Source organism: Pimephales promelas, chromosome 5, assembly GCF_988280905.1.
Source record: "Pimephales promelas chromosome 5, fPimPro1.hap1.1, whole genome shotgun sequence".
In the NCBI taxonomy this organism is placed as follows: Eukaryota; Metazoa; Chordata; class Actinopteri; order Cypriniformes; family Leuciscidae; genus Pimephales; species Pimephales promelas.
Window position 1 is genome coordinate 2,031,483 of NC_142773.1, and position 12,820 is coordinate 2,044,302.

Sequence of the window (12,820 nt, forward strand, 5' to 3'; positions counted from 1 at the left end):
ATAATTGTTAATATTCAAAAGATCCAGGCTAGATTTATCAAGGGATCTGCAGATTATAGACAACAATTTACCAAAACGGTTATGATGGGTGAAATATCAGAAACACATATTTTAAGTAAAACAGTCTGTGTGGGGTCATTTGATGGTTTTTCATTTTTAATAATGTTTCTTCTTAGTTTTTGTTATCAGTTAGCCTATATAATATACTATCCATACTAACATATATTTTATGTTCTATCTAACGTTGTAAAATGAATGTTTACTGCATTATAGTGTCTTGTGTTGTTAGAATAGTGTTGTGTGTGTTTGTGTGACACACTGTGTGCATTTATCTGCTCCTTTTGATGAACTTCGACTCATCATGACTTTCTCTTCATCAGTGTTATTATGGTTGAGGTCAGAATATTCGCATAAAGATCTGAAACAAATTTTAATCGCAACATGGCTTTTCAAATTTCACATTTTACAGGTTCTGTACATATGTTTACATCCCCCCGCTCTTGTCAATCAGCAGAATTATCGCGGCTCGTGTTGCGCAGGCGTGATCCAGTCTGAGCCGCGCGAGCTCGAGGCCAGTCTCTCTCTCTCTCTCTCTCTCTCTCTCTCTCTCTCTCTCTCTCTCTCTCTCTCTCTCTCTCTCTCTCTCTCTCTCTCTCTCTCTCTCTCTCTCTCTCCCTCCCAGTCGAGCGACCCAGCTCTATCTCTCCCGCCAGACATGCCTCTGCACCACCTGCGGATCGCGCGTCTCTCCGGCGCGTGAATGGCCCTCGCGCCATGGACGAATTGCCGTTCCAGAAAGTCAAGACCCGGCGCCGGAGGAGCCACTGCCCGCCCGGGGTCATCGCGTGCGAGGACGAGTTCGACTGCAAGGAGCTCGAGTCGCTCTTCCACAACTACAACCTGAAGCTGGAGCAGGCGTCCACGCTGAAGGCGCTGTGCGTGCTCCTCCTGCTGTCCTCCGGGCTCAGTCTGCTGGAGCTGCTGCTGTCCGGCGCCGGCCTCAGCGTCGCCAAGTGCTCCTACCCCGTGCACTGCGTCGTCTTCATCGCGCTCTTCATCGTCAGCAACGTCAAGTACCTGCAGGTGCCCCAGCTGCAGCAGATCGCGCACCTGAGCTTGTTCTTCAGCCTCACCTTCGCGCTGCTGTGCTGCCCGTTCCCGCACGCGTCGGGCGCCGCGGGTCCGGAGCAGGGCGTGTGGCCGCTGCTGCTGCTGACCTTCGTGGCGTACGCGTTGCTGCCCGTGCGGACGCTGCTCGCGCTGCTCTTCGGGCTGCTGGTGTCCGTGTCGCACACGGTGGTCGCGGCCGCGTCGGTGACGGTGAAGACGCAACGCCTGTGGAGAGCGGTGAGCCTCTGCTTCTTTACACACACACGCGCGCGTAATGTAGTTCTTCATGAGTTCAGCACTGGACAGCGCGCGCGCGCGCGCTCAGACACCGACACCGGACGCGCGCTTTCCATGTTAAACGCAATAATGCAGGGACATATACATAAGCTGACTGATCAACAGGCTTTTCTAAAGCTCATCTTGCCTATTTGATCATCACGCATAATCAAGATTATATCTGAGAAGCTCTGCGTCAATCTGTTGTTTAAAACACTCCTGCCATGCAATCAAGCTGTATAAGTTACTGCTATTCTGGTTCTCGAGTTAAGTACATGCTCGAGGGGAAGTGTTTTCACTCTGCAAATTGCTAAATTACACTAATAAGTTCATTAGGAAGAAACGGCACAGATGGCATTACACGTGACATTATAAGGGAGAAAGACTGAAATAGTATTTCATTGTAAATGCACACCAGTAATCTTCAAAATGATTTGTTTAAGAGTTAAAATATGACTCAGAAGTTCTGCTAACTTAATCTCCGAGTTTATTAAGTTGAAATATGTTAACTGATTATGATTTTGAACAAAATAGTCCGGCTATCATTCACTTTTAATCATGTCTGTTGATTTGCTGGAAGGTTTCGAAGGAGGTAAAGACTGTGATGATGGTAATTGACATCACAAATCTGTTTAAAATACTTTGTGTTTACATCTACTGCATTATTGCAGTAAACTAGTTAAACAGTGGGCAATTTTATCAGGTTGTTTTCAGATGAGAACACAGATTCAGTGTGTGGGACTGTTGCAGAGTCTGTATTTGTGTACTCGCGTGACGAATGTTTCTGGCCTTATCCTGATGCCTTTATTAAAGAGAGAGAAACATGCAGCACTTTATACTGAGAGACGCACACTTTTGGCAGAAAAACTATAGTGAACCATAAACGAACCAAGCTTTTAGGGGTTATACCATAATTCATTTAGTTTAAATTTTTAATTTAACGTTATGGATTAAACCAGCTCATTAACACACTTTCAGTAGAAGACATTGAAATAACATAAACATGAAAGCATTTTTGCTATAATTTAACTCTTTCTATCTTTCTCTATTCTGATCAACATATTCAATCTCTTGACATTTCCGTCCTCTTATGGAAAGTCAGAAACGTTTTTGTGGATTTGATCTTTTGTGGCAAATGGGAAATCAATTAATTCAATTAAATTCCTTTTATTGCCATATTCAATGAAAAGAATGAGCAAACCTTGCGGTGCATCCACAAATGACAACACAACAATATTTAAGACACCATAAGTGTAACATAGAAATACAGAAACTGACCGTTTCATTAAAGATGTTGTCACAAAGAAGTGACCCTAACTGTAATTATTAGTGCAATTGAAACATAACTATTCAAGGTGTAATCAAAAGTGCCGTGTAGCAGTGTTGTGAAGTTCACCGAAACTGTTAGTCGGGTCCAGATTCACCCAGAGGACGAGCGGCTCGAAGTAGGACGGCTCTGAATAGAGACCAGACACACTTCTCTAAGCTATTTTAGCACAGAAATGAGCCACGAGGCTTCAGATGATCCTCAGACGTCTGTAGATGTGACTGTGATTGAGTATAAAGAGGCGTACGCCTACAGACATATCACTAATATAACGCATGGAAATCATGTCAGGAATGGTTGGCGCCACTCTTGCTGCAGTGCATGCTGGATGCATTACAATAGTCCAGCCTGGAGAGAACAACAGGAGTTGTGTAGCTCCGATAGGAAGGGCCTGATCCTCCTAATGTTGTATAAGGCAAATCTGTGAAAACTGATCGTTAATCATAACTTCAAGGCTCCTGTCTGTCCTGGGTGGAGATATGGTTGATAGCCTCGCTGAATGGAGATTGAATATTCAACAATATTATTGATCTGCCTCCTTTGACACCATTTATGAGAACTGAACTGAGCTGGATGAGGACATCACTGTTTTCTCCAAACCGACTATATATATATAATTTAACTAATTAATAACTTTTTTACAACAAAAATTAAAGGGTTAGTTCACCCAAAAAGGAAAATTAAGTCATTAATTACTCACCCCCATGCTGTACCAACCCCGTAAGACCTTCGTTCGTCTTCAGAACACAAATGAAGATATTTTTGATTAAATTTGAGAGCTGTATAACTACCACATTGGCTCCTAAGGGACTGCCTCTTGACGGCCCAGAAAGTCAATGAAGAAAATGTTTAAATATTCCATGTGACTACAGTGGCTCAATTATAAGTTTATCAAGCGACGAGACTACTTTTTGTGCGAAAAAAGAAAGAAAAATAACGACTTTATTCGACTATTCCTTTTCTTCCTTGTTGGCCTGAAACGAGACTTCCATAGATTTCCACGACGCATGTGCGAGAACTGAACTGAAGTAGTTGAAGGAGATCGCAATTCTCGCACATGCGTCGTGGAAATCTCTTGAAGTCTCGTTTGGAGATGGAGAAGAGAAGCGGTCCCAGCACTGAGCCCTGAGGCACTCCAGTATCTAGATGATAACAGTGATGGGATAAACCATGTTTCTGAATGACAGATCCTAGTGATGACATGTAGACGGAGAAGAGAAGCGGTCCCAGCACTGAGCCCTGAGGCACTCTAGGAGCTAGAAAGTGTTTGTTTTTTGTGGTTAAAAATGTGAGATGCAAGGAAAAACAAGCAAGGTCTACAGACACGTTTTTAAAGTTGAACTTCTTTTCGTTTTTAGATTGGCGAGTCATGTGCGAGACACTGCGAGACGTGAGAACAACAGTCAAACATGTCAGTCTAGCGCTTCCTGCTAATTGCTAATTGCTTCTGAAAAGTTTCAGTGCACAGTTCATAATGTAAGGCTTAAATTGAGGATTATGAATATTGTGCGAGGGCCGAAGATTTCCACACGCAGATATGATCTCACTGTACTGAGTGACAGAAAGCTGCTAGTTGTGAGTGACTTCAGTGTGAGCTGTGCTTCATACACTACACTTTTGACTGTGGACTACAGCCCTTTTTTGCCTGGTAAATTTGCACCTTTATATTCTTGACATAAACTTACACTGTCTCCTGCGGATACACTTTCCTCTCTCAGTTACAAAACTACAACTACATAATGTTCAAAAGAGTCATGCTGACATGAACATGAACCTGAACAATAACACATCTGGTATAATTACTCATATTATGGACCCCTTAACATTTGAGCTTCGCAAAAATCATTGTTAATGGGTAGTTTTCATCATTTTGTTTAAACACAGATTCAGTGTGTGGGACTGTGCGTTAAAGGGTTAGGTCACCCAAAAATGAAAATTCTGTCAGTATTTACTCACCCTCATGTTGTTCCAACCCCGTAAGACCTTCGTTCATCTTCGCAACACAAATTAAGATATTTAAGTTATTAAGATCGCTCCTGCATACTAGTCCATAGGCTTCTTGAGGGAATGACTCTTGTTGGCATCGAAAAGCCATTAAAGACATCGTTAAAATAGTCCAAGTGACTACGGTGGCTCAATTTTAATTTTATCAAACGACGAGAATACTTTTTGTGTGCAAAAAAACAACAATAATTACGATTTTATTTCAACTATTCGTTTATTTCTCCCTCTGCGCGAGTCAGGTTACTAGTTTAATAGCGTAAGCTTCTGTTATTGTACGTCACACGCATCACACACATGACCAGCGTCGGCCAATAGTGAGCCTACAGTACGTGTGACGTAGCTCTACGCAATCACACTACGTTAACTGACTACAGGCCCATGGAGAAGGAAGTGAATAGTTGAAATAAAGTCGTTATTTTTGTTTATTTTTGCGCACAAAAAGTATTCTCGTCATTTGATAAAGTTAAAATTGAGCCACTGTAGTCACTTTTTTTTAACTATTTGACTATTTTAATGATGTCCTTTAATGACTTTTCGATGCCAGCAAGAGTCATTCCCACAAGAAGCCTATGGACTAGTATGTAGGAGTGATCTTAATATCTTAAATATCTTAATTTGTGTTGCGAAGATGAACGAAGGTCTTACGGGGTTGAAACAACATGAGGGTGAGTAAATACTGACAGAATTTTCATTTTTGGGTGAACTAACCCTTTAAGGGTGTTGCAGAGTCTTCATGTCTGTAATTGTGTACTCGTGTGACGAATGTTTCTGGCCTCATCCCGATGCCTTTAGAAAAGAGAGAGAAACATACAGCACTTTATACTGAGAGACACACACGCTCGGCAGACAACCTTCAATATCGAACCATACCATTTAGTTGTTAAATTTTATGAATTAAACAGTGTGTAAACATTCTTCATCAGTAGAAAACATTGAAATAACATCAACATAAAAGTATTTTGCAATGAGATTTATACTTTTATAGAAGCTTTTTGGCACAAAAGGTTCTTTAAAATTGGGTCAAGAACCCTAGGGTTTTATGTAGATCCCCACTGACCCTTTTGCTCATGTTGGTCTGTGTGTAAATCATTGAGTTTTCAGCATGAGCTTGTGCAGAGTAAGGCCGGCTAAATAAAGGTGCTGTGCATGTGTCCTCTGACAAATCTAATCCAATAAAGAGGAGATAGACTCACGTCTCTTAACTCTACGACCTGAATATGACCAGAAAACCAGCACTGACTGCACTGATGAGGACAAACACACGTCCAAACGAAACCACAACCACACTTAACGCTGTTGTTCACATTGACTGTTCTAGTGCTCAGTTTCAGGCTCTACTAGAACAGGTTTTCCTGCTTGAATGTTGATTATTCTCCTCATATTCTCCATTGTTGGGGCTCCTCTCTTCCCAGTCTGTCAGTAATGCTCTGTTTACTTCCTGTCTCTATGAAGCCCCTCCTTTTGAAAAGCTCACTGTGCTCTGATTGGTCGGCTGGAGCAGTGTGTTGTGATTGGTCGAGCGCTTCCAGCGTGTTTGGGAAAGTCCCACCCCTTTCCATAACCACCAGTTTAACACACTACCAACTACCTTAACCAAGCCCCGCCCCTTTATTCTGTGTATGAATTATTATAATGAGGAATATTGTGACGTGTTCAAACTCAAGACTACAATGGAGGCGTTTCAGGCGTTCACAAACACTGACACTGATATACATGTCTTGTAATGATTGATCTGGTCTGTGCGTTGGCAGCTGGTGGCGAACACACTCCTCTTCACCAGTGTGAATCTGTCCGGTCTGTTCGTACGCATCCTGACGGAGCGAGCACAGCGGAAAGCCTTTCTCCAGGCCCGAAACTGCATCGAGGAGCGACTGCGCATGGAGGACGAGAACGAGAAGCAGGTCAGACTTCACGTGATTCCTTGATTCTTCAGAGATGCTTGTGCTGTCTTGTTGGTGATTTTCTCATGTGAACGTCCACTCCTGCAGGAGCGCCTGTTGATGAGTCTTCTGCCCAGGAACGTGGCGATGGAGATGAAGGAGGACTTCCTCAAACCCCCCGAGAGGATCTTCCACAAGATTTACATCCAGCGGCACGACAACGTCAGGTAACGCGCACTGAGACGCTTTCTGTGAATTGGTTCCATCATTAAAGGAGTAGTTCACTTTTAAAAAAAACTTTTGCTGATAATTTACTCACCCCCATGTCATCCAAGATGTTCATGTGTTTCTTTCTTCAGTCGAAAAGAAATTTAGGTTTTTGATGAAAACATTCCAGGATTTTCTCCATATAATGGACTTCAATGGGAACCAAACGGTTCAAGGTCCAAATGAGAGTTTCAGTGCAGCTTCAAAGGGCTTTAAACGACACCAGACGATGAATAAGGGTCTTATCTAGCGAAACAATCGCTCATTTAATAAATAAATAACAAAGTTTAAGTTTTATAAGCACAAATGCTTGCCTTGCTCTGTTCTGTGATGCCTGTTCGTGACTCTCCTGTTCATCAAAATGAACAAATCTTTTTTCGAGTCATGACTCGAAGGGTCCTTGATAAGACCCTTATTCATCGTCTGGAATCATTTAAAGCCCTTTGAAGCTGCACTGAAACTGTCTTTTGGACCTTGAGCCGTTTGGTTCCCATTAAAGTCCATTATATGGAGAAAAATCCTGGAATGTTTTCATCAAAAACCTTAATTTCTTTTTGACTGAAGAAAGAATGACATGGACATCTTGGATGACATGGGGATAACTACATGAACACATTCACCTGAAACATAAGCTCATGAGGATATGAAGTATATACAGTGCTGTTCAAAAGGACAGTAAAAAAAAGATTAGAATTTACTTTATTTCTAGCCTGTAAAGTAATAATATTTGGCAGTAAAATAAACATGATGTACAATTTTATACATGTCAGAGCTATTTTTATTAATTTGAATCAATAATAACAATGCATTCTCATGGTTTAGAGCTTTATTTATTACATATATATATATATATATATATATATACACGTATATATATATATATATATATATATATATATACGGTCGTCCTCTACTATTCTCTTTCCCACAGCACATTCCTACAGTCTTCTAAACAAATGCATGCATGCTTGTCATAATCTTTCTGAAGATGTCATGACGTCCTCTGCTGATGTTTAGTCAGCATTCACCATAGGGTGTGTTATTGTAAGTGTGTGTTCTCGCGATCAGTGAAGGTCCTTCAGCTCCGTGTGTCCTGCGGTGTTTCTGAGACACTTCGCTGGTCTGCAGATTAAACCTCTGCAGGGATTTACTGCAACGGACACTAAAGACTGTTGCGTAACGCTGGCAGTGCTTAAAGACACACACACACACACACACACACACACACTGACAGAGATCTGCTCATGCTCAAGAGTATTTCTGTCCAGATCAGAGGAAGGGAATATGCGCCATTCCTCCTCCTCCTCCTCCGGTTGACTCACTGAAATGACATCACAGAAAAATTAACGCCAAATATTTTTCAGTATTTCTAACAGTGATATGCATATGTATATTTATATATTTAAACATTCAAAGGTTGATTCATGTTTCAGTGAGGGAAAGCATCAATAGAGAAGGCAGTTTGACTTTGAACTTTGCAGATCAAGCTCACAGAACTGAAGCACTTTAAAGAGCCCCTGCTCTGCTATTTTAAAGACTGTTCATGTTATTTTGCGTCTCGTACCACAGGTCAGAAACACTCATTTATTATAATATACATCGCAGCATCAGCTCTTTACACACACTGTATGAAGATAAAGGATTCAGTCTCTCTAATCCCCTCCTCTCTGAGAGTGATTGGTCTACCCTGCTCTGATTGGTCAGATGGCTCAGTCTGTAATTGGTCTGCTCTGCTCTGATTGGTCAGATGGCTCAGTCTGCTGTGATTGGTCTACTCTGCTCTGATTGGTCAGATGGCTCAGTCTGTTGTGATTGGTCTACTCTGCTCTGATTGGTCAGATGGCGCAGTCTGTTGTGATTGGTCTTCTCTGCTCTGATTGGTCAGATGGCCCAGTGTTCTGTTGTGATTGGTCTACTTTGCTCTGATTGGTCAGATGACCCAGTCTGTTGTGATTGGTCTACTCTGCTCTGATTGGTCAGATGACCCAGTCTGTTGTGATTGGTCTACTCTGCTCTGATTGGTCAGATGGCCCAGTCTGTTGTGATTGGTCTGCTGTGCTCTGATTGGTCAAATGACCCAGTCTGTTGTGATTGGTCTACTCTGCTCTGATTGGTCAGATGACCCAGTCTGTTGTGATTGGTCTGCTCTGCTCTGATTGGTCAGATGACCCAGTCTGTTGTGATTGGTCTACTCTGCTCTGATTGGTCAGATGACCCAGTCTGTTGTGATTGGTCTACTCTGCTCTGATTGGTCAGATGACTCAGTCTGTTGTGATTGGTCTGCTCTGCTCTGATTGGTCAGATGACCCAGTCTGTTGTGATTGGTCTACTCTGCTCTGATTGGTCAGATGACCCAGTCTGTTGTGATTGGTCTACTCTGCTCTGATTGGTCAGATGACTCAGTCTGTTGTGATTGGTCTACTCTGCTCTGATTGGTCAGATGACTCAGTCTGTTGTGATTGGTCTACTCTGCTCTGATTGGCCAGATGACCCAATGTTCTGTTGTGATTGGTCTACTGTGCTCTGATTGGTCAACCACTTACAGGACATGCCTTTTTTAAGACACTTGCAATTTTACAGCAAGTGATAAGACACACCAGTGTTTACTGCCCATAATGTCCCAGCAACCACAATCACTAAGAACACCCTAGCAACCACTTAGCAACAGTAGTCTTCAGTTCATCATGTGTCATTACTCATAAAGGCTGATTAAATGATGTGTAACTCGTGCTCGTCTCTGTCCTGATCTGTCACTCATTATCTTCATTGATTGAAAGATTGCTCGTCAGCAGCATGAACTCGGTCACAGATGGACGCGCATTAAGATACTCACAGCAAACTGAATTCATGGCACCAGTGTTTCGGTGGCATCTGTGATCTGACAGAGCGGCATTTGAGCGGCTCAGTGTTCCTGCGCCTCCGCACACACTCCGCGGGACGCCTCGAACGCCAAGCTCTCGTGTGTGTGTGTGTGTCGCTTCACAGCTCAGATGGAGCTGGACGTCAGTGTTCATGTGTTTCTGGACCGTCAAGGTGTGTGTGTGTATCATCATCATCTTCATCAGATCACTATGACAGCGGGAGGCAGTCTAATGACAGGTGGCCAAACCCATGAGAACCAGAGAGACTGAAGCCTTTATCTCAGTTACTGTGGTGTGAGCTTCGGATCTGACTCATGTTTTATCAACTGTTTACTGCCCTGGAAAAAACGTCTTCCTTTAGGTATTTTTGTCTTTATTTTAGTTTATTTTTAACTGGTTGAACAGCACACATATCATGTTCATCTGTCTTTAGTGTGTACTGAAGAATCTGAGACCGTGTTTCTGAACTCCTGTCTACTCTAGTTTCGAACACGTCACAATATTCCCATTATAATAATTCATGCGCAGAATAAAGGGGCGGGGCTTGGTTGAGTTAGTTAGTAGTGTGTTAAACTGGCGGTTATGAAAAGGGGCGGGACTTTCCCAAACACACTCGAAGCACTCGACCAATCACAACACACTGATCCAACCGACCAATCAGAGCACAGTGTGCTTTCAGAAGGAGGGGCTTCATAGAGACAGGAAGTAAACAGAGCGATACTGACAGACTGGGAAGAGAGGGGCCGCAACAATGGAGAATATGAGGAGAATAATCAACATTCACGCAGGAAAACCTGTTAAAGTAGACGTCCCCTTTAAGAACACAGTTACAGAAATGAATGTGCTTTACAAAAACATGGCATGGTGGCCATATGACACATTTGATGAGGGATGTTCTAGTCTTTAATAGGCTATTTGCTGTATATGGAGGAGACAATCATTACTTTACACACACACACACACACACACACACACACACACACACACACACACATAGAGGGTTTGTTGTTGTGCTCCATTTGTAATATATAGGTCGCCTGGTTCTCCACTTACGCCTTGAGCTCTCGCTCACCTGTGTGTGACTGTGAAATGACTGATCCTGCTTTTTTTATTGGCTTATGACATTCAGATTAATCTGGACTCGCTGCAGGAGTGACAGAAGATTTCGTCCTAATATCTTTAGAAAAATGAACAGTCTGCTGCCGAATAACAATTACAAACACACCACTGAAATTGGTTCAAAGCTAAAATAACAGATGCTCATTGTGCAAGAGATCAATTGCCAACACTAAACGTGTAAAAATAGACAGATTTTAATGTCTTTTTACTTTATATTATGCTTATAGATGACACATTTAGAAATATCCTTATGCTTGCGTATGAACTCTCATTGCCTTTGCCTTACACTCATGTCTAATGAACGTGAGCACGAACAGATTTATTTCCAACACAAAGAGCATTCAGGGCTCCGGCTCGGCCTTTGCTAGATTAACCCCAGCGGACTCGCATCAGTGCCGGACCACACATGATCTTTCCTGACAGTTGTCATCTTACACTGAATAATTTAATCTCAATCAGTTGAAACATTCAATAAAATTGTGACACCCATATTAAAGGATTAGTTGTCACCCCCATGTCATCCAAGATGTCCATGTCTTTCTTTCCTCAGTCGAAAAGAAATTAAGGTTTTTGATGAAAACATTCCAGCATTTTCTCCATATAATGGACTTCAATGGGAACCAAACGGTTCAAAGTCCAAAAGACAGTTTCAGTGCAAACTACAAACTGTTCAAAGGGCTTTAAACGATTCCAGACGATGAATAAGAGCCTTATCAAGCGAAACAATCACTCATTTAATAAATAAATAACAAAGTTTAAGTTTTATAAGCTCAAATGGTCGCTTTGCTCTGTTCTGTGATGCACGTTCTTGACTCTCGTTCAAATCAAAATGAACAAATCTTTTTCTGAGTCAATTGGTTCATTCAACGAACTAAACGAACGAATTGACTCGGAGAAAGATTGCTTCATTTTGATGAATGAGTTCGAACAGGAGAGTCAAGAACAGAGCAAGGCGAGCATTTGAGCTTATAAAACTTAAACTTTGTTATTTATTTATTAAATGAGTGCTCGTTTCACTTGATAAGACCCTTATTCATCGTCTGGAGTCGTTTAGAGCCCTTTGAACAGTTTGCACTGAAACTGTCATTTGGACCTTGAATCAATGGGAACCAAAGGAACCAATCCTTTGGTTCCCATTGAAGTCCATTATATGGAGAAAATCCTGGAATGTTTTCATCAAAAACCTTCATTTCTTTTCGACTGAAGAAAGAAAGACATGGACATCTTGGATGACATGGGGGTGAGTAAATTATCAGCAAAAGTTTTTTTTAAAGTGAACTACTCGTTTAAACTGCTCACTAGTCCTATAAATGAAATATAAACAAACATTTTACCTCATCTTATATCATTATTATTATAATTTGAGATCCTTTTGATGTGAAGTGAGAATAGATCTGTCTAACCCCCCGTTCTGTGTCCCTCCAGCATCTTGTTTGCGGATATCGTGGGCTTCACGAGTCTGGCGTCGCAGTGCACAGCGCAGGAGCTGGTCAAACTGCTCAACGAGCTCTTCGGGAAGTTCGACGAGCTGGCCACGGTGAGTCTGCTCTCGCCTCTCATTGGCTCATTCCTGTTGCTATGAAAGTGGGGAAGTGATGTGTGGCGTCCCATGCTCGTAATTTGTGCTCTGCATTTCACCCACACACACACACACACACACACACACACACACGCACACGGCAATGAGTCTTGCATACGGGTGGGACTCTTTCAAATCAATTCAAAACGATACTTGAGGTCACGATTCTCAATTTAATTTCTCTTTAATTTTAGTTTACCTTTCTTGTTTGACTGTAGCAGACAGTTTAATAGATCTAGAAGAAAGCCAATCCTACTGAATTACATGCAAAGCTTGAAATTAATTTAGATTTTCTTCTCATTTTAGTCAACCCTACATTATAAAACAGATGCCCTTTAAGCTGACTACAATCATTACACACAGTCTTCTGTAATAAAGCAAGACGTTGGCTGCCATG

The 12,820-nt window shown here is 42.0% G+C and overlaps 1 protein-coding gene across 1 annotated transcript in view; it reads left to right on the forward strand.

The window, feature by feature from the left end:
- Positions 1 to 686: 686 nt before the first annotated feature.
- adcy1b (adenylate cyclase 1b) overlaps positions 687 to 12,820 on the forward strand; it is a 57,142-nt gene continuing 45,008 nt past the window's right edge. Inside the window, exons 1-4 of the mRNA XM_039649864.2 lie at positions 687 to 1,347; positions 6,469 to 6,618; positions 6,706 to 6,824; positions 12,270 to 12,381. Of these exons, the coding sequence (XP_039505798.2) occupies positions 775 to 1,347; positions 6,469 to 6,618; positions 6,706 to 6,824; positions 12,270 to 12,381 (954 nt within the window). The 5' untranslated portion in view covers positions 687 to 774. The remainder of the gene's footprint in view (positions 1,348 to 6,468; positions 6,619 to 6,705; positions 6,825 to 12,269; positions 12,382 to 12,820) is intronic.